The 25958-nt window shown below is 40.8% G+C and overlaps 2 protein-coding genes and 1 pseudogene across 2 annotated transcripts; all 3 read left to right on the top strand.

The window, feature by feature from the left end:
- Positions 1-1242: 1242 nt before the first annotated feature.
- Positions 1243-15225, top strand: LOC109548182 (protocadherin alpha-4-like). The gene is made up of 2 exons (XM_019924572.3): positions 1243-4060; positions 15057-15225. Exons 1-2 carry the CDS (start codon positions 1649-1651, stop codon positions 15213-15215), a joined length of 2571 nt encoding a protein of 856 aa, XP_019780131.3. The 5' UTR covers positions 1243-1648; the 3' UTR covers positions 15216-15225.
- Positions 15226-16060: 835 nt separating this feature from the next.
- LOC109548218 (protocadherin alpha-3-like) lies at positions 16061-17961 on the top strand (annotated as a pseudogene).
- Positions 17962-21314: 3353 nt separating this feature from the next.
- Positions 21315-23977, top strand: LOC141278220 (protocadherin alpha-6-like). The gene has a single exon (XM_073801928.1). It carries the CDS (start codon positions 21430-21432, stop codon positions 23962-23964), a length of 2535 nt encoding a protein of 844 aa, XP_073658029.1. The 5' UTR covers positions 21315-21429; the 3' UTR covers positions 23965-23977.
- Positions 23978-25958: the final 1981 nt, after the last annotated feature.

Here is a 25958-nt window from a genome sequence, read left to right on the forward strand (position 1 = left end):
TTATGAACATAAAAGTCAAAGAAAGTTTTAAAATAGCTACCATCATGTCCTTCTATATTGTTTTGTGTGTGTCAGGAAAATATATTATGCTCTATTATTTGGGAATTCTTTATTGACCATTAGAACTATTAATGTCTCAAAGATCATGATTGCCAAGAACTGGAATGAAAACTAAGCTAAAATCCAGGTTTTCAATATGGAAATTGAAATATACCTTAAGTAGAGCAATGTCTAAGGAAAATATTTTTGTATCTCTGGAAAATTATAGAGGTTGCTGAGATATCATATTTCTTAACTAGCTGCATGACTACCTTAATTTAATGCATTTTATTAAGCAGTTGAAGAAAACCAAACCATTCTATAGTGTAAATGTTCAGCAAATATTCAGTAAGTATTCTGAGCTATTAAACAATTATAACACAAATATTCTCTTTAAAAGTTTATATTTCAAAAATGGAGGATTAGACACACATACCCAAATACCTACAAAAGAGAAGTTAATGTAATAAATGTCCCAAGTGATTTTATCTAGATGCTATAGTATAAAAGAAAATGAAGATGCCTGCCCAATTGGCTTAATCATGAAAGTCTTTGTTGGTCAGGGAAGTTTTAACTTGTTATATAATGGGGGAAACTGCTTTGAGAAGAGTTTGGAAATGATGGATATTACTTAGGCAGGGAATGAAATGAGTATATCTGTTTCATGAAAAATGTTATTGGAAGCAGGAAATTGTCCACTTTGACTAAAATATATGAGTGCTGTAGGAGAGGATACAAGTTGAGACATATTAGATCCTGGAGAACAAGCAAGCATTTATAAACTGTAAGAGACAAAATGAGAATACCCATCTTGCTCATGGGAGGTGAATAGGTTCCATTGAATAAAATTATCTGGAATACTTCCCAACACAAATTATATACCAAAACATCCTGCTTCCTTGTTAAAGCTTCCTTGTCCACAGCAAGGAAGACTTTCAATTAAGTGCTGATGGTCTTTGCTTCCTTTTTCAAACATTTTTGATATTCTCTTTCAATGACTTATTTTGGAGATCAGAGTTTTCCTAGAGCTTAATTCTCTGAAATCTTCAACACCGGGAATGTAAAATCCAATGATGAAGAGTGTGTCATCATTAATAACTACCTTTCATCACTCTCAGGAACACACACACACACAAAACCTGTCATGAATTTCCTAACCAACACTTTACCAGTTGTATATTTGCAAAGTGCTATGTTAACTACAGTTCGGTCTCTGTAAACACTTAAAACTTCTATGAAAAAAGTATTTCCACTGAAGTGAAAGCTGTTCCTGTGGTGAAACTAAGGATCACAATAAATCAGTGGTGCAAAATGTGTACCCCAGTAGTACAAAATGAGATTCTATTCTCCAAAGGCGGAATGGATGAAAGAATAATTAAGACTTAGAGTATGCATTTCCAGAATCTGTTACTTACGGTTTGGAGCCACATGATGTCGCTCTGTACCATAAAATTGATCCGATAGAGCGAGAAAGAAAGGAAAAAAATCTCTCCTATTCTTACTGTAAAGAAGCTGCATCCACCATCCAGATGCTGAAAAATGGAGGATGCAGTGGGACTGGACTGAACGGGCAGGAGATATCTCTTCATTTTGAAAGAAGACCCCCTTCATGAGAACAAAGCACTGCGGGCTTGAGATGGAGTTTTCCTGGGGAATCGGCCAGGACTACCGGCGTTTGCTGCTCTCACTTCTGTTCCTTGCAACCTGGAAGGTCGGGAGCGGCCAGGTCCGCTACTCCGTCCCGGAGGAGGCCAAACACGGCACCTTCGTGGGCCGCATCGCCCAGGACCTGGGGCTGGAGCTGGCGGAGCTGGTGCCGCGTCTGTTCCGGGTGGCGTCCAAAGGCCGCGGGGACCTTCTGGAGGTAAATCTGCAGAATGGCATTTTGTTTGTGAATTCTCGGATCGACCGGGAGGAGCTGTGCGGGCGGAGCGCGGAGTGCAGCATCCACCTGGAGGTGATCGTGGACCGGCCGCTGCAGGTGTTCCACGTGGAGGTGGAGGTGAAGGACATAAACGACAATCCTCCTGTGTTCCCGGGAACACAAAAGAATCTGTTTATGGCTGAATCCAGGCCGCTTGACTCTCGGTTTCCACTAGAGGGCGCCTCCGATGCAGACATTGGGGCCAACGCTCTGCTGACTTACACACTGAGCCCCAGTGACTATTTCTCGCTGGAAAAGCCATCCTATGAAGAGCGAGTAAAACGTCTTGCGTTAGTATTAAGGAAACCTTTAGACAGAGAAGAAGCCCCGGAGATTTTTTTAGTGCTTACCGCCTCTGATGGCGGCAAACCTGAGCTAACTGGCACCGTTCAGTTACTCGTCAAAGTGCTGGACGCCAACGACAACGCCCCAGCTTTCGACAGAACACTCTATGAAGTGAAATTACTGGAAAATGTTCCTAATGGAACGTTGGTAATTAAACTTAACGCCTCAGATTTAGACGAAGGCTTGAATGGGAATATTACATATTCATTCTCAACTGATATTTTACCAAATGTGAAATCCAAGTTCTACATAGATCCAATTACTGGAGAAATTATGGTAAAGGGATATATCGATTTTGAAGAAAGCAAATCCTATGAAATTCTTGTAGAGGGCATTGATAAGGGGCAGCCCCCACTTTCTGGCCATTGTACAGTTATGGTGGAAGTTGGCGACACCAACGATAATGTCCCAGTAATGGAATTCAAGTCCTTGTCCCTCCCAATTAGGGAAGACGCTCCACTGGGCACCGTCATCGCCTTGATAAGTGTGTCCGATCTTGACTCCAGTGTCAATGGGCAAGTGACTTGCACCCTGTCGCCCAGTGTTCCCTTCAGGCTGGTGTCCACCTTCAAGAATTACTATTCGCTGGTGCTGGACAGCGCCTTGGATCGCGAGACTGTGGCGAACTATGAGGTGGGGGTGACCGCGAGGGACGGGGGCTCGCCTTCCCTGTCGGCCACAGCCAGCGTGTCCGTGGAGGTGGCCGACGTCAACGACAACGCGCCCGCGTTCGCGCAGCCTGAGTACACGGTGCTGGTGAAGGAGAACAACCCGCCCGGCTGCCACATCTTCACGGTGTCGGCGCGGGACGCGGACGCTCAGGAGAACGCGCTGGTGTCCTACTCGCTGGTGGAGCGGCGGGTGGGCGAGCGAGCGCTGTCGAGCTACGTGTCGGTGCACGCGGAGAGCGGCAAGGTGTACGCGCTGCAGCCGCTGGACCACGAGGAGCTGGAGCTGCTGCAGTTCCAGGTGAGCGCGCGCGACGCGGGCGTGCCGCCTCTGGGCAGCAACGTGACGCTGCAGGTGTTCGTGCTGGACGAGAACGACAACGCGCCCGCGCTGTTGCTGCCTGGGCCGGGCGGCGGGGCGGGCGCGCTGAGCCAGCTGGTGGCGCGGTCGGTGGGCGCGGGCCACGTGGTGGCGAAGGTGCGCGCGGTGGACGGGGACTCGGGCTACAACGCGTGGCTGTCGTACGAGCTGCAGCCGGCGGTGGGTGGCGCGCGCAGCCCGTTCCGCGTGGGGCTGTACACGGGCGAGATCAGCACGACGCGCGCCCTGGACGAGGCGGACGCGCCACGCCATCGCCTGCTGGTGCTGGTGAAGGACCACGGCGAGCCGGCGCTGACGGCCACGGCCACCGTGCTACTGTCGCTGGAGGACAGCGGCCAGGCGCCCAAGGCCTCTTCGCGGGCGTCGACGGGCGCCGCTGACGCGGAGGCCGCTCTGGTGGATGTGAACGTGTACCTGATCATCGCCATCTGCGCGGTGTCCAGCCTGTTGGTGCTCACGCTGCTGCTGTACACGGCGCTGCGGTGCTCGGCGCCGCCCAGCGAGGGCGCGTGCGGACCCGGGAAGCCCACGCTGGTGTGCTCCAGCGCGGTGGGGAGCTGGTCTTACTCGCAGCAGAGGCGGCAGAAGGTGTGCTCTGGGGAGGGGCCGCCCAAAGCAGATCTCATGGCCTTCAGCCCCAGTGTACCTGACTCTGGGGACAGAGAGGATCAGCAGCCAGCAACTGAGGAATCTCTTTCAAAGGTTAGTGTATAAATATCCTTTATTTACTCTGAAGTCTCATATTCTTTAATTTTAAAAAATTTATTTATTTATTTTTGGCTGCATTTGGTCTTCGTTTCTGCACGCGGGTTTTCTCTAGTTGCGGCTATCGGGGTCTACTCTTCGTTGCGGTGCGTGAGCTTCTCATTGCGGTGCCTTCTTGTTGCGGAGCCCGGGCTCTAGGCACGCGGGCTTCAGTAGTTGTGGCACACGGGCTCAGTAGTTGTGGCAACTAGGCTGTAGAGCGCAGGCTCAGTAGTTGTGGCAACCGGGCTTACCTGCTCCGTGGCATGTGGGATCTTCCCGGACCAAGGCTCCAACCCGTGTTTGCCGCACTGGCAGGCGGATTCTTAACCACTGAGCCACCAGGGAAGTCCCTCATATTCTTTAATTCTATCAATTTCTTCTTAATTAAAAAAATTCTCAGAACCAAATTTCTCTGAATTAAATGTTTACTTCTTACATACCTTTTTAAACTAAAATCTTTTAGAATTACAGGACACTAAGGCAATACATGTTGTTTTGTTTTTATTCTTAATTATTCAATGCATATTATAACTAGTGTTATAAATTTTGTGGTTACTATCTTCACCTACTTGTTTTCAGTTGTAATCAGCTTTTAGAGAGCATTTTCTTGTTATTTGCTCATAATACACTGAAAAGTGCACAGAATGAATATTATAGCTCTATCAGCTACTTGGAAGTGAAAACTTCTATTACCTCCACTCCAGAAGCCACTAAAATGCACCTCCCAAATATCTTTCCCCTCTTTCTCTCCCAAATGTAGCCACAGTTTTAACTTTATAAATGATTTTGACCTGTTTCCTAAATTTTATCTGAATGGAATTGCACAAAATGTGTTATGTGTGTGCATGTGTTTGTGTGTTCTTCATATTTATCATTCACCATTGTATGGAATAATCCATATTGCCATATGTACTTGGAGTTCATTTAATTTATTATGTTCTCTGGTACTTTGTTTTATGAATAGGGTGTGAGTTATTTGCTCCACTCTTGAGAATTTTACATTATTTCTCTTTATGTCTATTTCACATATTTCTGCCATCAATATATTTGTAACATTTTCAATGTCCATGTACACACTTTTCTCTATTATTTAGCTACGATCGAGATTAGTGGAACATAACCTATGTACGTATCTTCTTCTTTAATTGATAATGTCAATCAGTTTCACCAAATGCTTTTACCTGTTCACACTCATGCTAGCACTGTATGAATTCCTATTCTTCTTCATCTCCACAACTTGGCATTGTTAGTTTATTTATATTGTTGCCATTTTGCTGGATGTGTTTATGTTTCTTGATTTGTAATTGAGGTTGAACACCTTTTGGTGTTATTATTATTGGCCATTTTTAGATCCTATTTTGTGCAGTAGCTGTTCAAGTCTCCTACCTATTTTTCCTATGCTGTTGTATTCGTCTACTGATTTTTGAAATTTTTCATATACTGTATATAACCCCTTTCTTGATTTTGCACTCTTCTACACTGTGCCTTCTCTTTTTGTTCTTTTGTCCTTTGGTGAATAGAAATTTTGTATTTTAGTTAAGTTCAGCTTATCATTCTTTTCTTCTTGATCCTGTTCCATGAAGATAATTTCTTGTGGTGTCTTTTGTTTAATTGGTCACATTACATATACAATCCATTTTGAATTTTTTGTCTTTGTTGGGACATAGGGGTCAAGATTAATTTTCCCCAAGGATATTCAACTGAAGCAAGACCACTTGAAAAAGATGAGTTCCACATGTTTTATAAAACACTTTTCTGTTATATAACCATGGTCTTTTTGTTGTTATTGTTGTAATCTATTTGACTTTTTTTTCATTAATGTCATGTTGCCTCTTTCATTTTCACTTAAATTTGTATGTAAATTCCATAAAAACAACTCGGTGAGGTTTTGATTTGGACTGCATCGTATCTACTGAGAAACGTGAGACTAGTTGACATCTTTACAATAATGTCATTCGGTTCATGAGCATGCTCTATGTATCTAAATAACCTGTAATGGTTCTTAATATTTTATAATTTTCTGTGTAGAGGTCCTATATATACATCTTTCATTAGATTTACTCTTAGATAATTGTCATTTGTGATCATTATAAATATCAACTTTAAGCTAAAAATCTTTTCTCTGTTTACTAATGATACGTATGAAAATATTTTGTATTTTTCTATTGACGTGTTATTCAGCTAACTTGCTAAGATAATTTATTAATTCTAATAATTTGTCTGTAGGTGCTTTGTATTTTTTGATATAGACAATCATTCTATCAGAAAATATTGAGAGTTGTATTTTTTCCTTTCCAATCCTTATATCTTTTATATCTTCAGTATGCTTTATGGGATTGGGTAGGACTACTAGTACTCTGTTAAACTGAACTGGCAATAGTGGACATTCTTGTCTATTTATGAACTCTAAATGAAAGTTCATATTTTATTATTAATTATTATAAATAATTATGAATTATTTATTATTAATAAATTAATAATTTATTATTAATTATGTTTGCTGTAGGTTTTAAAAAATTATTAAAAATTCCCTTCTATTCCTCCTCTTTTTTGTCTTCATTTGGATTAGTATATTATAATTATTTCATTTTCTCCTCAATTATCTTTTTAGTTATACATTCTTTTACTAATTTCTTTATTGATTTCCTGGATACTATAACAAGCATCATTGACTTGTTTAGTATAGATTAAACTAATACTTTTGCCACTTACAGACAATGCTAGGACTTTGAATAATAACTCCATTTACTTGCTCTCACTTTTTCTTTTAATATTATGCCTTTCAATTATACATATACTCTAGGAACAGATTACATTATTATTGTTGTTTTATACAGTTACTTTTTTTAAAAATTAATTAATTAATTAATTTTTGGCTGTGTTGGGTCATCGTTGCTGCAGGCAAGCTTTCTCTAGTTGCGGCCAGCAGGGGCTACAGTTCGTTATGTTGCGCGGGCTTTTCATTGCGGTGGCTTCTCTTGTTGTGGAGCGCAGGCTCTATGTGTCCGGGCTTCAGTAGTTGTGACGCATGGGCTTAGTTGCTCCGCGGCATGTGGGATCTTCCTGGACCAGGTCTTGAACCCATGTCCCCTGTATTGGCAGGTGGATTCTTAACAACTGTGCCATCAGGGAAGTCCCTAAAGTTACTTTTTCTTGTTTCTTTCTGGGATATCTTTCCTTATGAATAAATTCTTTAATATTTCTTTTAGTGGTGGTAAAGAATTATTTAATCTATGGAATATGAGAAATATGCTTATTTTGCCAACACTTTTGAAGAATAGTTTTGCTGAATATTAAGTTCTGTGTTGTAAGTTATTTTTCCCTCCAGTGCTTTCAGATGACATTCCATAGTATTTTGAGAAGATGGCTGTCAAGTTTATTGTTCAGGTAGTGTAATCTTTTTTATCCCCCTCTAGCTGCTTTGTAAAATTTTTCTTTGTTTTTGATTTTCAATGGCTTTATTATATGCTCAATTTTAGTTTTCTTTGGTTTTATCTTGTTTGCAGTTTTTTTTTCTAAATTTATTTATTTAATTTTGGCTGTGTTGGGTCTTCATTTCTGCGTGAGGGCTTTCTCCAGTTGTGGCAAGCGGGGGCCACTCCTCATCACGGTGCACGGGCCTCTCACTATCGTAGCCTCTCTTGTTGCGGAGCACAGGCTCCAGACGCGCAGGCTCAGTAGTTGTGGCTCACGGGCCCAGTTGCTCCGTGGCATGTGGGATCCTCCCAGACAAGGGCTCGAACCCGTGTCCCCTGCATTGGCAGGCAGACTCTCAACCACAATACCACCAGGGAAGCCCTCGTTTGCAGTTTTTAAAGCTTCTTGAATATGTGGCTTGATGTCTTTCATCAGTATAGGAAAATTCCAGCAATCTGTCTTCGAATATTCCTTCTGCCTCATGCTTTTCTCTCTTTCTCTTCTGTAACTCAAGGAATATGTGTGTTAAATCCTTTCACCTTAAAGTAATTATACCACAATAAAGATGTTAAAAAATATTTTCACCATATCTCTTATATCTACTCTGCCCTCTCTATTTTTTAAACATCACTTTTGGTCTCTATTATATGCTGTATATTTTATTCAGACCAATCTTATACTTCAGCAAAATTCTTTTCTTATTATTAAATCATCAACTGAATCTAAACTTCAATTATGATTTTTTTAAGCTTTAGGATTGTAATTTCCGTTTAAAAATAGATTACAATTTTCTGGTGAAATTAATTATTATGTATTTATTTCAATACCTTAATCACAGTTTATTTGTGATCCGTCATATCATTGTAATAATTGGATCATCCGTGTGTCTATTTATTCATTTTTTTCTCATGATTCTCTTTCTTTATAAGCCTGATAATTTTGTATTGAGTTCTGGGTATTGTACATAAGAAGCTGTAGTTGTTCTAGATGTAATTATATTCCTCTAGAAATGGATAAAGAATTTATAAATATCTGACAGATATGAGTTTAGAACATTTATGGAAAAGCTTGAATTGAGATAAATATTTTATCCCTTTTTCTTTTTTGTCTACTACAATGATGTCTGTCATTACAAATCTTCTGAACATTTTATTTTTCTCTTTCCTACTGACACCAAGTTCTATTTTGTACTCTCATACAAAGTAAATTTAGTGGAATAAAGATTCTGTACTTTATTTTAAACCCCTTTTCCTTCCTCCACTCCCCTTTCCTTGGTACATAAGAACCAAGCTTATTGAATTTATTACTCTTTAGTTACCCTCCTTTCTTCTTTCTTACCCTAGATACTTGCTAATGGTATAAGAGTCTTGCATCTCACCAAGTTTCCACTCACTTGACCTAGGATTTTTTTTTGGTGGGGGGGATTTTTTTTAATTCAAACAGAAAGTCACTAAAATTATAATCATCCTCATCAGTTCACTCAGTCCCATGTAATTAATTCTTTTTCATCTTGATCTTTTACTAGCACTTTTATGAATTCATCAGTTTTCCATTAGAGTTCTGAAAATGCTTATTCATTCAGTTCAGCAGTACAGTCAGTTACCAGAAATCTGTACTTGTCAGAGTCTTTTCCATGAATTCCTTGAAGGTGAAACCCTTTTATAGGAACATTTTTGCAAAAGCATCAGAGTACACCCAGAACTGTCTGTAAAAGACAAAAAACTTAAAAATAACCATGGTTAAAGATTTGATGAAAGTTCATAATAATGCAATCAACAAGGAAATTTAGTTATTTCTGAGATATACATTTTAAAGTAATAACTAGAATTATGACTTATAACATTATACCAGAACATATAAGCTTTTTAGAAATTTCATGTAATGTCTGAAGCATTTATATTAACATATTTCCATACAAATAACCCAAAGAAAGTTTAGTATTAGTTGTTTTTTTGTTTGTTTGTTTTTTATACTGCAGGTTCTTATTAGTCATCAGTTTTATACACATCAGTGTATACATGTCAATCCCAATTGGCTAATTCAGCACACCAACATCCCCACCCCACTGTGGCTTTCCCCCTCGGTGTCCATACGTTTGCTCTCTACATCTGTGTCTCAGCTTCTGCCCTGCAAACCAGTTCATTTGTACTATTTTTCTAGGTTCTACATACATGCGTTAATATACGATATTAGTTTTTCTTTTTCTGACTTACTTCATTCTGTATGACAGTCTCTAGATCCATCCACGTCTCAACAAATGACCCAATTTCGTTCCTTCTTTATGGCTGAGTAATATTCCATTGTATATATGTACCACAACTCCTTTATCCATTCGTCTGTTGATGGGCATTTAGGTTGCTTCCATGACCTGGCTATTGTAAATAGTGCTGCAATGAACATTGGGGTGCATGCGTCTTTTTGAATTATGGTTTTCTCTGAGTATATGCCCAGTAGTGGGATTGCTGTATCATATGGTAATTCTATTTTTAGTTTTTTAAGGAACCTCCATACAGTTCTCCATAGTGGCTGTATCAATTTACATTCCCACCAATAATGCAAGAGGGTTCCCTTTTCTCCACACCCTCTCCAGCATTTGTTGTTTGTAGATTTTCTGATGATGCCCATTCTAACTGGTGTGAAGTGATACCTCATTGTAGTTTTGATTTGCATTTCTCTAATAATTAGTGATGTTAAGCAGCTTTTCATGTGCTTCTCGGCCATCTGTATGTCTTCTTTGGAGAAATGTCTACTTAGGTCTTCTGCCCATTTTTGCATTGGGTTGTTTGTTTCTTTAATATTGAGCTGCATGAGCTGTTTATATATTTTGGAGATTAATCCTTTGTCCATTGATTCCTTTGTGAATAATTTCTCCCATTCTGAGGGTTGTCTTTTCATCTTGTTTATGATTTCCTTTGCTGTGCAAAAGCTTTGATGTTTCATTAGGTCCCATTTGTTTATTTTTGGTTTTATTTCCATTACTCTAGGAGGTGGATCAAAAAATATCTTGCTGTGATTTATGTCAAAGAGTGTTCTTCCTATGTTTTCCTCTAAGAGTTTTATAGTGTCCGGTCTTACATTTAGGTCTCAAATCCATTTTGAGTTTATTTTTGTGTATGGTGTTAGAGAGTGTTCTAATTTCATTCTTTTACATATAGCTGTTCAGTTTTCCCAGCACCATTTATTGAAGAAACTGTCTTTTCTCCATTGTATATCCTTGCCTCCTTTGCCATAGATTAGTTGACCACAGATGGGTGGGTTTATCTCTGGGCTTTCTATCTTGTTCCATTGATCTATGTTTCTGTTTTTGTGCCAGTACCATATTGTCTTGATTACCGTAGCTTTGTAGTATAGTCAGGGAGCCTGATTCCTCCAGCTCCGTTTTTTTCCCTCAAGACTGCTTTGGCTATTCGGGGTCTTTTGTGTCCCCATACAAATTTTAAGATGATTTGTTCTAGTTCCGTAAAAAATGCCACTGGTAATTTGATAGGGATTGCATTGAATCCGTAGATTGCTTTGGGTAGTATAGTCATTTTCACAATATTGATTCTTCCAATCCAAGAACATGGTATATCTCTCCATCTGTTGGTATCATCTTTAATTTCTTTCATCAGTGTCTTATAGTTTTCTGCATACAGGTCTTTTGTTTCCATAGATAGGTTTATTCCTAGGTATTTTATTCCTTTTGTTGCAGTAGTAAATGGGGGTGTTTCCATAATTTCTCTTTCAGATTTTTCATCATTAGTGTATAGGAATGCAAGAGATTTCTGTGCATTAATTTTGTATCTTGACCTAGGATTTTAAAACTGGATATGACCTAAGAGATTGTCATTCCTCTCAATTTAAGGATGACTAAATTGTGGCCTGGAGACAAAAATTTGCTTGAGGCCACATAAATATTAATGTGAATGCATAGAATAGAACGAAAAGTACTTGAACTTAGCTCCATTGTCACTTTCCATTATTAAATGAGCTCATCTGGGAATAATGAAGACAATAGGATTGTGAGTAAAAGCTATGCTTAATTTAACTTACTTATTCCCTCAGAGGTACTTTAAAATTACTCTCCGATTTTCTCAGAATGACTATATAATATAAACATTTTAGCACAATATTTTGTAGGGAGTTTGAACGATTATAAAAGTAATGTAAAGATATGTACCATATGCATACAGTGTGTGGTTGTAGGATAAATTATTTTCCACATATAATTAATTTTTTGTCAAATTTGATGCAAGTGCATAAACTGTTTATAATCTTTAAAAGATTGCTTCAACTTCACCTGTTATATCTCAACAGTGTGTAGACCTATATAATTTTCTACACATAGCAGAGAAATATATATTATTAAAATTTTATTCTGGAGTTTTTTAGGAAATGAAAGATATCTAGACTCCAATGCAAAATTAAAATTTCTCATGTACTATCTTCCTGAATGATTTCCAGTAAATTAAGCAGAGGCACCTCAAAATACTATCTGTTTTCCTTAATCGAAATTCATTGTCAGGAAAGGAGTCTTAGTTTTGCAGTGGGCCTTATATATAACTGAAAAACTTCTAGAAACTATACAGTAATAAAGTAATCTATAATATTCGATTGAAAGAATGGTTTGGAAAAAGATTTAAACAATCTTCTCTACCTATGGAGTCCTCTATGGAATTACAACTAGAGAGTCTATACTTGTTGAAAAAGTAACCTCCAAAAAAAGAATTGAGCCATGAAAGACAAATGCAGGTGATAATTTTAAAACACTATATAATCTAACAGATTTGAGGAGAGCTCAAATGTCAAGAGTCTGGTTTTCTTCTGTACATATTTACATGACAAAAATTACAAACAAAAAAGCACATGATACTATTGATGGCATTTTCTTCATTGAGTATATTTTTTAAAGTTTTAAATATTTACTGAAAATATTCTGTAAATTACTATGCATGTATTGTTAATACCACACCATCAGTTGGATTTTAAGCACTTAATATTTACTTTTCTCAAAAGTAAATTTATTTATCCTGGTTTTGTAGGTTCACATCAATCATGGTTCCATAATAGAAGGTGAATCAACATTAACTGATGATATTTTCAACTCACATATTATCATTTTCTTTTTTATCGTTGTATATTAAAATATTTTAAAATTATCATTATTAGTAACTGTTAGGTGAGTTGTCTTGAAAACTGATTACTGTTTAACTTCTTTAGTGTTTGGATGTTCTGAATGCCAAGGGGAAAGTCATGATAATAATGATAGTAAAAATCTTTCAAAAACTAAAGAGAATGATAAACATACTATTAAAGATTATATCAGAAACAAATTTAGTAACATTATCTTATGTCTTTAAATTACTGTTTTGAATACTGAGAAGCAAATTAATTTCAATTGACTTTGTATTTTCTATTAATCATTTCTTTTCAATCTAAACTTAACCCCCCATCCCACCCCCATGCTGCCCGGCTTGTGGGATCTTAGTTCTGCAACCAGGGATTGAACCCAGGGCCACAGCAGTGAAAGTGCCAAGTCCTAACCACTGGACTGTCAGGGAAGTCCCAAAGCTAGTTTATATAGTACCATTTTTCCATATTTGTTTTATACATTGACATAAAAATAATACTTGCAGTCATACCTATCACTTATACCAAAATTAAAGAAATGTATTTGAGGTTTATGCTTTACATGTAAAGCATCAAGTAATAGAATTATTGATCTTCTGGCCCCTATTTTATTCACAGGCAAGGAAGATTTTGTAACATTTAAGGAATTCTAGGGAGTATATACATAAGTAGAATATTAAATTTTTAAAAAAATTTAAAATTTTTGGCTGCGTTGGGTCTTCATTGCTGTACGCGGGCTTTCTCTAGTTGTGGCGAGCAGGGGCTACTCTTCGTTGCGGTGCGTGGGCTTCTCATTGCGGTGGCCTCTCTTGTTGAAGAGCATGGGCTCTAGGCGCGCGGGCTTCAGTATTTGTTGCACACGGGCTCAGTAGTTGTGGCTCGCAGGCTCTAGAGTGCAGGCTCAGTAATTGTGGTGCACGGGCTTAGTTGCTCCGCAGCATGTGGGATCTTCCTGGACCAGGGCTCGAACACATGTCTCCTGCATTGGCAGGTGGATTCTTAACCACTGTGCCACCAGGGAAGCCCCTAAATATTTTTTAAGTGGAAAAATTGGTCCATTTTATATTGGCCATATTTTTTAAGTGTAGTCCAAGTCCATACAGCAAATAAACTGTATAATTAAAAAGAGATGAAATTAGCACATAGTTAACCTGGTAAATAATGTGATTTCTTTCCATGTTTTAATTTCTACTGGAACTCAAAAATTTTATGGAGTAGTGTATCTCACAAACAACATTAGGATTTTGATTTCTTTCATGAAAAATATATGTGCATTCACAATTGATCTCAGTTATGATTTATCAGTAATAGCAACTTGAAGAAATGCCTGTCTAGATGCATCTAATTTGCAAATAGTGCCATTTCCACATTACAGTTTTTGAGTTAACCTTAAAAGTAAGTAGGTAATATAGAGAAAAATGAAAGAAATGGATTTTCAGTAATTTGAAAATCAGCCTTCGAAATGGATCTCAGACAAGAATGCTTTTCAAATAGTTTTAGTTACTTTGAAAATAATATCAACAAAAGCCAATATTAAATACTGCAAATAGGAATATAAACTTGTTTTATGAGTAACTTAAAGACTAGTATACAAACATCGCATCAAAATAGTAGAGAAAAAGTCAATAATTTTAGTAAGTAATATTTAAATATGGAAAGAAATGAAAAATCTAAAACTCTTAAAGTCAGGGATTATACAAACCCTAAATAGAATAGACCAATACAAATCATTCTAGTAAAGATTGGGTGTCACAATTTCAGTAGTATTGATTTTGCAATATTTTAATTAAAGTTGATATATTTTATTAAAATTTTAGTGATATATTTGATTAGAGTAGGGAAAATAATACATAAGAGTCATTGAAATTGGGAAATATTTAACGAATGTAAGGTAAATAAAGCAGAACAAAGTAAAATACTCCCCTTTCATCCACATGATGGCTCTGGACACCGCAAGTTTTTTTGGTTTGTTTGTTTTTAGCAACAAAGGAATACAGAGAGCTTATTTTTCTTAGAAAGGAAAAAAGCCACTCCATTTTTTTTCACACTGCTGAAGCTCAAAAGGTGAGCAAATACAAAATTATATCAAATTGGGAGTTAAGTTTCCAAAAACTATATGGTAGTGCAATAGACATTTGAATATTGCAACGAATTTGCGATGGTATATTCCCAGAGAAGAGGTGCGGGATCCCGGCGCCTGCTGCTCTCGCTTCTGCTCCTCGCAGCCTGGGAGGCGGGCAGTGGCCAGGTGCACTAGTCGGTCCCTGAGGAGGCCAAACAAGGCATCTTCGTGGGCCACATCGCCCAGGACTTGGGGCTGGAGCTGGCGGAGCTGGTGCCGCGTCTGTTCCGGGTGGCATCCAAAGGCCGTAGGGACCTTCTGGAGGTAAATCTGCAGAGTGGTATTTTGTTTGTGAATTCTCAGATCGATCGGGAAGAGCTGTGCGGGCGGAGCTTGGAGTGCAGCATCCACCTGGAGGTGATCGTGGACCGGCCGCTGCAGGTGTTCCATGGGGAGGTGGAGGTGAAGGACATTAATGACAACCCCCGAAGGTTCTTGCGACAAAAACAAACACTATTTTAGAATCAAGAATAGCGGATTCGGGCTTCCCTGGTGGCGCAGTGGTTGAGAGTCCGCCTGCCGATGCAGGGGACACGGGTTCGTGCCCTGGTCCAGGAAGATCCCACATGCCGCGCAGCGGCTGGGCCTGTGAGCCATGGCCGCTGAGCCTGCGCGTCCGGAGCCTGTGCTCCGCAACGGGAGAGGCCACAACAGTGAGAGGCCTGCGTACCGGGGAAAAAAAAAAAAAAAAAAAGAATAGCGGATTCTAGGTTTCCGCTAGAGGGCGCATCTGATATGGATATCGAAAGAAACGCAGAACTGAGATACAAGTTACAAGCTAATGAATATTTTGACTTGGATGTTAAAACAAATGAAGAGGAAACAAACTTTTTAGAGCTAGTTTTGAATAAACCAGTAGGTAGGGAAGAAACGCAAGAACATCGTTTATTGCTGATTGCAATTGATGGAAGAAAACCTGAACTAACAGGTACAGTTCAGTCATTGATCAATGTATTGGATGCGAATGATGATGCCTCGGAATTTGATAAATCAATTTATAATGTCAGAATACTGGAAAATGCACCGAACGGGATATTAGTTATTAAACTGAATGCCTCAGATGCAGGTGAGGGCATTAATAAGGAAATAGTGTACCTCTTTAGTAATCTTGTTCTTGACAACGTAACATCTAAATTTGCGATCAATCTAATAGTGGGGAAATAACAGTTCAGGGAAAGAAAACTGGATTATGAAGACTGTAATTTATATGAAATTAATATTGATGCCGTTGATAAAAGTCCATTCCCATTAACTGACACTGCAAAGTAATAGTGAAAATCCTGGATGAGAATGATAATAGCCCAGAGATGGTCATAACCTCCTTATCTCTGCCTGTGCAAGAGGACGCCCCACTGGGCACTGTCATCGCCCTGATCAGTCTGTCAGACCACGACTCCGGTGCCGATGGGCAGGTGACTTGCACCCTGATGCCTCATGTCCCCTTCAAGCTGGTGTGCACCTTCAAGAATTACTATTCATTGGTTCTACATAGCGCCTTGGATCGCGAGAGTATGGCGAACTATGAGGTGGTGGTGACCGCGAGGGACGGGGGCTCGCCTTCCCTGTCGGCCACAGCCAGCGTGTCCGTGGAGGTGGCCGACATGAACGACAACGCGCCCGCGTTCGCGCACCCCGAGTACACGGTGTTGGTGAAGAACAACCCGCCCGGCTGCCACATCTTCACGGTGTCGGCGCGGGACGCGGACGCTCAGGAGAACGCGCTGGTGTCCTACTCGCTGGTGGAGCGGAGGGTGGGCGAGCGAGCGCTGTCGAGCTACGTGTCGGTGCACGCGGAGAGCGGCAAGGCCGCTGCAGCCGCTGGACCACGAGGAGCTGGAGCTGCTGCAGTTCCAGGTGAGCGCGCGCGACGCGGGCGTGCCACCTCTGGGCAGCAACGTGACGCTGCAGGTGTTTGTGCTGGACGAGAACGACAACGCGCCCGCGTTGCTGCTATCCGGGCCGGGCGGCGGGGCGGGCGCGCTGAGCTGGTGGCTCGGTCGGTGGGCGCGGGCCACGTGGTGGCGAAGGTGCGCGCTGTGGACGGGGACTCGGGCTACAACGCGTGGCTGTCGTACGAGCTGCAGCCGGCGGTGGGTGGCGCGCGCAGCCCGTTCCGCGTGGGGCTGTACACGGGCGAGATCAGCACGACTCGCGCCCTGGACGAGGCGGACGCGTCGCGCCATCTCCTGCTAGTGCTGGTGAAGGACCACGGCGAGCCGGCGCTGACGGCCACGGCCACCGTGCTGCTGTCGCTGGAGGACAGCGGCCAGGCGCCCAAGGCCTCTTCGCGGGCGTCGACGGGCCCGCTGGCGCGGAGGCCGCTCTGGTGGATGTGAACGTGTACCTGATCATCGCCATCTGCGTGGTGTCCAGCCTGTTGATGCTCACGCCGCTGCTGTACACGGCGCTGCGGTGCTCGGCGCCGCCCAGCGAGGGCGCGTGCGGGCCCGGGAAGCCCACGCTGGTGTGCCCCAGCGCGGTGGGGAGCTGGTCTTACTCGCAGCAGAGGCGGCAGAGGGTGTGCTCTGGGGAAGGGCCGCCCAAGGAAGATCTCATGGCCTTCAGCCCCAGCCTGCCTCAGGGTCCCATTTCTACGGACACCGTGAGTCTCAAAACTCTTACAGCAATTTTTCGTCATGTCTTTAATATGAAATATTTAATATTATCCTCTATCTTCTCTTTTTATTTTAAATTATGGCTTTATAAGTAATTGTATCCTTTTAGATATAAATTCTCTTGGTACTAATTCATTTACTTATAGTTACGCTTAAAATTTACTTTGTTTGAGAAAATTGTTTTGCACTATAGTGTTTATTTCAGTAACAATCCCCTTCTTATAAGGTTTTAAAAGTTTGAGTTAATGGACTAGTTTTCTGTGGACTATAGAAAGCATTTGCAGACTGAAATTTTTAGTTGAACGTTTCAATTTTCAAATATTAGTGTTGTAGTAAGATACTTGTAAGATACATACTTGGCATTATTATTTATTGTCAAAGCCCCATGTTGTAACTACATAGAAATATTTAACATCATCGTGTCAATTTGCCTTTTTTGTTCTCCATATACTATCCGTTATTTGAGTATTTTTATTACACATATTGAATTAAGTTTTTCAGTAATATTTGTGCATTGAATGACTCTTTCAAGTCTGTTTAAATGGTTGGCCTTGGCATACTAATGGTGAATTTGATATTTATAATTAAAACTTTTTAGCTCTAGTGGCTTCATTTTATTCATTTTTGAATACAAAATACATTTACATGATTTAAAATGTTTTAAAATGTTTCCATTCTACCTCCAATATCAAACCACTTAATATACCTGCTGAATATTTCAAACTTTCCAATTTCTTGGCTATTCTTCTAGAGAATTTTTCATATACTAATAAACTCCCGTCTCCCATTTTAAGACATAATATTTGTGTTGATTTTCCTTCCCCCTTCATTTAATATAATTTGTCTATCATGACTTATTACTTAAGGAGTTTTTTCATTCTTTTTTCCAGCCCATGTTGTCCCATTTTGCAGATACGTCATAATTCCCCACCTCTAACATCAACATTTAGTGGAACAATGATTAGTTTTTCTCTATCTTACTTTTTCTTTTCCAATACACAAATTATTATATTGGTGAGAAATAATCATGAATTCTCACAGTTGGGAAAATCTTAACATTTTTGAGTTAGAAAACGTTTGTATTTATTGTTGCCTTTTGTTTTTAGATTTTAAAAAACTGTACTATGATATAACCACCCCCCTGAGTTTGTTGTTTACGAATACCATTTTTACAACAAAGCCATACATTTTATCTACTATAGGCAAGAGTGCTCTCCATCTCAAATACAGAGAACTATTTTTCTACACTTCTTTAAAAAACAATATGGGTTTAGCCAGGAATAAATATTCCACATTTCATATGACAAAATGTCAATTCCCCTTTTTATTGCTTTCCTATTTCTTGCATTGTCACATGTATTTAATTTTATAAGTACACTTGTATCATACTATTTAAACATTTCTAATACCTCATTACTTTGGGGGAGTCCTATAAATGGAGAGGGCATTCTCACCACTGTGTAAATTTGTAGGTAACAGTTGTCAGCTTTTTAAAAATCAAGTTAAATAAATCAAGTTAATTTAGTTTTGAAATATAAACTTTTTATTTATAACTGAGAATTTTCTTTGCTGGGCGAGGAAGATGTTCACGGATTGACTAAACTTTTTTCTCACACAATCTTCTCCCTTGACTAGATGAACTGTTTGAGTAAATAAATAAACAAAAAATATAAGATGTTTCTTATAAGGAGACCAGTATTTTCCTTTTCCAATGAAAAGGAAATTGCATATATGATTTCAGTAACATTGTATAATTTTCTACTTGGAGCCAATAAATAGAATTATTGCAACTGTTCCAGTTAATTGGACTATATTACCAACCTTCTGGAAATTGCTAGGAACTTCAATGGAAAGACAGATTTTATATTTTAATTAACTAATTTAAAAGTTGATATTCAAAGAGATTCTTCACTTAGGGCAGCAATTTATGAAATACCTTAACCACTGTAGAAAACCTTCAACTAACAAGACTGTAGGCCAATATATCTTTTTTTTTTTTTCCCAGTACGCGGGCCTCTCACCGTTGTGGCCTCTCCCGCTGCAGAGCACAGGCTCCGGACGGGCAGGCCCAGTGGCCATGGCTCACGGGCCCAGCCTTTCCGCCGCATGTGGGATCTTCCCGGACCGGGGCACGAACCCGTGTCCCCTGCAGCGGCAGGTGGACTCTCAACCACTGCACCACCAGGGAAGCCCCCAATATATCTTTTGTCAAGGCCTTTCTTCCTGTAAGCAAAGGAACCTTTATTTGGGGGCTTATTATTGGTTGTCAAATGAACTCTTTGTTTACTCAAAATAAGTGTAATAGAAAGCGATAAGGACTACTACTTATCAGGATAGATCTAGGTTAGTTATTTTAAGATATTGTCATGTAAGTTATGTAAAATGTTCTCATGTTGGGGGGTACTTTGTATTACAGTTGTCTGTGAGGATTTTACAAGTATATCAGAATTGTGCAGAAGGGTGAGTGTTGGCAAGTGTCCGTTTGAAAATTCTTTTTAATAACTTTCATTGTCTCCTTTTGAGAAAGACTTTAATTACCTACAGTTGATGACATTAAGGATGAATTCATGGTAAGATGATATTTTGGCATGACTTTGATATGAGTAGAGCATTTTTACAGGTAAAGATGGAGGTAATTTTTAAAAAATTGAACAAAGGTTGTATTGCGGAAGAAGGAAAGCAAGTGATCTATGTTGTCTGCAAAATAGAATATTGGAGAGTAGTTGAAAATAACACTGCCAAGTGAAAATAACACTTGGCTTGTGATCATATCTCAGGTCACATAGAAGTGATTCTAACATCTTGGGATTTATTTGTTTAGTGCAATCCAATAAAAGCTGTACCCATGAAGATAAATATGGTGGTATGTGAAAAGACAGATGGACAGATGGACTATAGGCCAACTTTGAATAGGGCAGGTAAGGGAGATGGAGTAATAAAAATTGATATAGGTGACATGTAGAATGTTCATGCCATTAAATAAAAGGTGAATTTAAGGGTTTGAATTTGGGGGGTATTAATGATTTATCTTCATAATCTTTAAATTGTAATCAAATTATTTTCTAGGAGTCATCAGCATGTATGGCTAAAAATGACAATTATAACCATTGAAAAGGGGGAGGAAGATGTGAGTTTGGGAATACCTTCAATAGAAGTCTTGTCTGAAATGTTGGAAGGGGATGAGAACACAAATAAAAGCATATAAGAGGTTGAGGTAGAAAGAAAAGGATAAGGTCATTTAGGAGCAGCGGAAGGATCAGAGCAGCAAAGCACAATAGGTAGAAATTCCACAAGATGGAGAAGTATAAGTAGAAATTCCACAAGAAGGAAAATATTTTGAGGGGGAGGACTAATATAAGCTGCAGAGAAATTAAGAAATGTTGTAAAGAATATGTGCTAAAATTTTCAGCCTCCATTATTAAATTAAAAAATATTATTAGGAGTAGTTGATGTTCACTCAACAAAGAAAGAATGGACTTTGATAATCTATAAGGTTTTTAAAATTTGGGTAAAACTTGCTAATTTAAAATTACACTCTTTTCTCAAAATATAATAGTATATTCTGTGACAGAAATACGTGCACATGTTTCTTCTCTATGCAACTATGTAGGATAGTTTGCACTTCTAATTCCCAAGCCTGGTTCATATCACACTTAAGCTTTCTAAAATGGCTGATACAGTTTTTCCTTTATTGGGAGGAAAGTTGTTTCACTATGAGTATTTTGAACCCTTTCCCTACTCTAAACTAATAAAAGAAAACAGACGAGATAAACTGACCCTTCAAATTACAAACATGAGGAGATTTACTATTAAAATAATGCAAAACATATATATGTAATATAAATATCTATATCTTTAATTTCAAGAACTATAGCGTAGCTTCGTTGTGAAGTCATTACTTACCCTTTCGAGCCGCATGATGTCGCTGTCTACCGTGAAGTTACACTAGCTGTTATTCAAGTCCATTGCTCCCGTTACTGCATCCTTCCACGAGTGTTGAATGATGGCAGGCGCAGAAGAACTGAATTAACAGACTCGGGATCATACAATATTTCATCTTAATGCCTAGACAAGATTTCCTGATGGAACTAAACCAGCAAGTATTTGAAATGCTTATTACACCTGAAGGCCGACTGAGATCCCGGTGTTTGCTTCTCTCGCTTCTGCTCCTTGCAGCCTGGGAGGAGGGGAGCGGCCAGGTCCGCTACTCCGTCCCAGAGGAGGCCAAACACGGCACCTTCGTGGGCCTCATCGCCCAGGACCTGGGGCTGGAGCTGACGGAGCTGGTGCCGCGCCTGTTCCGGGTGGCGTCCAAAGGCCGCGGGGACCTTCTGGAGGTAAATCTGCAGAATGGCATTTTGTTTGTGAATTCTCGGATCGACCGGGAGGAGCTGTGCGGGCGGAGCTTGGAGTGCAGCATCCACCTGGAGGTGATCGTGAACCGGCCGCTGCAGGTGTTCCACGTGGAGGTGGAGGTGAAGGACATTAACGACAACCCGCCTGTGTTCCCGGTAAAGGAACAAAGAGTGTTGATTTACGAATCTAGGCTGCCAGATTCGTTGTTTCCACTAGAGGGCGCGTCGGATGCAGATGTGGGCTCAAATTCTGTCTTAACCTACAAGCTCAGTTCCAACGAAAACTTCGCGTTAGATGTGAAAACAAACAGTGATGACAGTACACAAATTGGGCTCGTGTTAAGGAAATCGTTGGACAGAGAGGAAGCGCCCGAACATAACTTATTCCTCATGGCCACTGACCAAGGCAAACCTGAGCTCACTGCCACTGTTCAGCTGCTGGTCACCGTACTGGATGTGAATGACAATGCTCCCAGTTTTGGACAGTCAGAGTATGAAGCAAAAATATTTGAAAACTCAGATAACGGAACAATAGTTATGAGACTGAATGCTTCTGATAGGGATGAAGGAGATAATGGGGAGTTTTCATACTCTTTTAGTAGTCTTGTTCCATCCATGGTTAGTAACCAGTTTAGAATAGATCCAAATACTGGAGAAATAGTAATTCAAGGGAATTTAGATTTTGAAAATATAAATTTATACAAAATCCGTATTGATGCGACAGACAAAGGCCACCCACCCATGACTGGTCATTGCACCATCTTGGTGAAAGTTTTGGATAAAAATGATAATGTCCCTCAGATTGCACTGACTTCCTTATCCTTGCCTGTCCGAGAGGACGCTCATTTCGGCACTGTCATTGCCCTAATTAGCGTGTCCGATCTCGACTCAGGTGCCAACGGGCAGGTGACCTGCTCTCTGACGCCCCATGTTCCCTTCAAACTGGTGTCCACCTTCAAGAATTACTATTCATTGGTTCTGGACAGCGCCTTGGATCGCGAGAGTGTGTCGAACTATGAGGTGGTGGTGACTGCGAGGGACGGGGGCTCGCCTTCTCTGTCGGCCACAGCCAGCGTGTCCGTGGAGGTGGCCGACGTGAACGACAACGCGCCCGCGTTCGCGCACCCCGAGTACACGGTGTTCGTGAGGGAGAACAACCCGCCCGGCTGCCACATCTTCACGGTGTCGGCGCGGGACGCGGACGCGCAGGAGAACGCGCTGGTGTCCTACTCGCTGGTGGAGCGGCGGGTGGGCGAGCGAACGCTGTCGAGCTACGTGTCGGTGCACGCGGAGAGCGGCAAGGTGTACGCGCTGCAGCCGCTGGACCACGAGGAGCTGGAGCTGCTGCAGTTCCAGGTGAGCGCGCGCGACGCGGGCGTGCCGCCTCTGGGCAGCAACGTGACGCTGCAGGTGTTCGTGCTGGACGAGAACGACAACGCGCCCGCGGTGCTGCTGCCCAGGCCGGGCGGCGGGGCGGGAGCGCTGAATCAGCTGGTGGCTCGGTCGGTGGGCGCGGGCCACGTGGTGGCGAAGGTGCGCGCGGTGGACGCGGACTCGGGCTACAACGCGTGGCTGTCGTACGAGCTGCAGCCGGTGGCGGGTGGCGCGCACAGCCCGTTCCGCGTGGGGCTGTACACGGGCGAGATCAGCACGACGCGCGCCCTGGACGAGGCGGACGCGCCGCGCCATCGCCTGCTGGTGCTGGTGAAGGACCACGGCGAGCCGGCGCTGACGGCCACGGCCACCGTGCTGCTGTCGCTGGAGGACAGCGGCCAGGCGCCCAAGGCCTCTTCGCGGGCGTCGACGGGCGCCGCTGGCGCGGAGGCCGCTCTGGTGGATGTGAACGTGTACCTGATCATCGCCATCTGCGCGGTGTCCAGCCTGTTGGTGCTCACGCTGCTGCTGTACACGGCGCTGCGGTGCTCGGCGCCGCCCAGCGAGGGCGCGTGCGGGCCCGGGAAGCCCACGCTGGTGTGCTCCAGCGCGGTGGGGAGCTGGTCTTACTCGCAGCAGAGGCGGCAGCGGGTGTGCTCTGGGGAGGGGCCGCCCAAGACCGACCTCATGGCCTTCAGCCCCAGCCTTCCAGCTTGTCCAGTAGTGGTGGATATGGGCGAGCTTCAGGATTTAAATGGTGATCGGCTTTCCAAAGTAAGTCTGAATTTTCATAATTACCAGTTAATATTTATTTTGAAATGTTATAATTGTTTTCGTTCGGTTTATATTTACACTCTCTTTTTTTGAAAAATTTGAATAATTTTACATTATATACGTCTTTTCCTTTTTGTCAATCATTATGATCTCTTTGGTTTATTAATGTTGACTTAAAGTGGAATCAGACGTTATTAATATCATTCTACACCTCAAGATTTTTGTCTTGAAACTCAAAATTTCATTGGATACATTCATTTGTGATGCATTTAGAAATTTGCATTGGTAATATTTTTTTTAACATCTTTATTGGAGTATAATTGCTTTACAATGGTATGTTAGTTTCAGCTTCACAACAAAATGAATCAGTTATATATACACATATATTCCCATATCTCTTCCCGCTTGCGTCTCCCTCCCTGGTAATATTTTTTTTTTCTTATTAATGTTGTAGAGCTTTCATTACTTTCCATTTGAACTTCAGGAGGGTTATTTCACAGTTACTCATTTTTTAATAATATATTGACATTTCAACGTCACTTTATTACACTTTTATCCTGTCAGCTTCCTTCTTCCTTCCTTTCTTTCCTTCTTCCTTTTTTTTGTTTTAATGCTTCTGTTTCACCAACACTTTCAAGTTATCCACTTTGTTTAAGGGCCCTGTTCATCATATCTTAATCTAGATTCCTTTTGGGGCCTGGTGATTCCAAGAGTCCAAGAGTCTGTAGTGCTTATTTACTGTTGGCCTTTTAAACCATTTAGAGACAAAGTACATAGTATTAGTTATCAGACTGAATACTTCTGATTGGGTTGAAGAAGTGAATGGGGAAATTTCACACTCTTACAACTACCATGTGACACCCATGGTTATTGCTCAGCTTATCAGGGATTCAAATATCAGACAAATAGTAATTCAACAGAATGTGAACTTTGACCAAGTACATTCATGTAAAATTTGCATTGAACTCTCAAACACTGCAAATCACTTATTTATGTTTGATTTTTATTTGGTGGGTTCCTTTCATAGAACTATTTCTTCTAATTTAATGCTTTCATTATTCACTCTGTATTATGATTTAAACTCTTCACTGTTTCTTTACATGCAGGAAGCAGAGAATAGTGTTTATTGTTGTGAGTTTTGAAGCCATCCTTCCTTGCCTAAATTCCCCCCTACCAATTTTGTTCTGTGCAGCCTTGCTTAACCTCTCATTTTTCAGTTTTCCACCTGTAAAGCTGGGATGATAAATAGTAATACCTATCACAGGTAAATGCTGAAGTACTTAGTAAGTTGATACTTATAAAGTGCTTATGATAGTATTAGCTAAATAGTAAGAGCTTGATCAATTTGGCTATTAATATTCTGAAGAGGAATAGGAAAATCTAAAATGTCAGAAGGTCATCATTATGGCTTCTATATTATTTTTATTTTATGTAAAGGCTATTTATGGCCTCCCTATAAATAATTAATTTAAGATGTATTTTAATTAATCCAAGATGTCTCTAACATTTTGAATGCCATTGAAGAAAATTTTGATCCATTTTTTCTATGTTGAAAATTGAATTAAGATTTTGGCAGTGGAAAAGCATTTTGGATTTAAAAAATACATTTAAGCTGCTGAGCCTTTGGTGCTTTGCTGAAGGTGATTTTAACTTTTTGTGTTGTCCATGTTTTCCTAGGAAGTATTAGACTACCTTAAACTGGAATGACATATTTTCCTACATTTACAAGTTGTCCAGGGTCCATCAGAGGACTGAACTGGGGTTTGTGCTCCCCAATATTTTCATTTTCTATTTTTGAAATGGTGGAAACCATTGGTAGCGTTTCTGATTTTTAAAAATAAGTAAGCACACAATAGTTTTGTTTTGGTTTTTTTTTGGTGGCGTTGGGTCTTCGTTGCTGCACCCGGGCTTTCTCTAATTGAGGCGAACGGGGGCTACTCTTCATTGCAGCGCGCGGGCTTCTCACTGCGGTGGCTTCTCTTGTTGCGGAGCACAGGCTCCAGGCGCGCGGGCTTCAGTAGTTGTGGTGCACAGGCTTAGTTGCTCCGCGGAATGTGGAATCTTCCCGGACCAGGGCTTGAACCCGT

The sequence above is a fragment of the Tursiops truncatus genome, chromosome 3 (genome assembly GCF_011762595.2).
Source record: "Tursiops truncatus isolate mTurTru1 chromosome 3, mTurTru1.mat.Y, whole genome shotgun sequence".
Classification (NCBI taxonomy): domain Eukaryota; kingdom Metazoa; phylum Chordata; class Mammalia; order Artiodactyla; family Delphinidae; genus Tursiops; species Tursiops truncatus.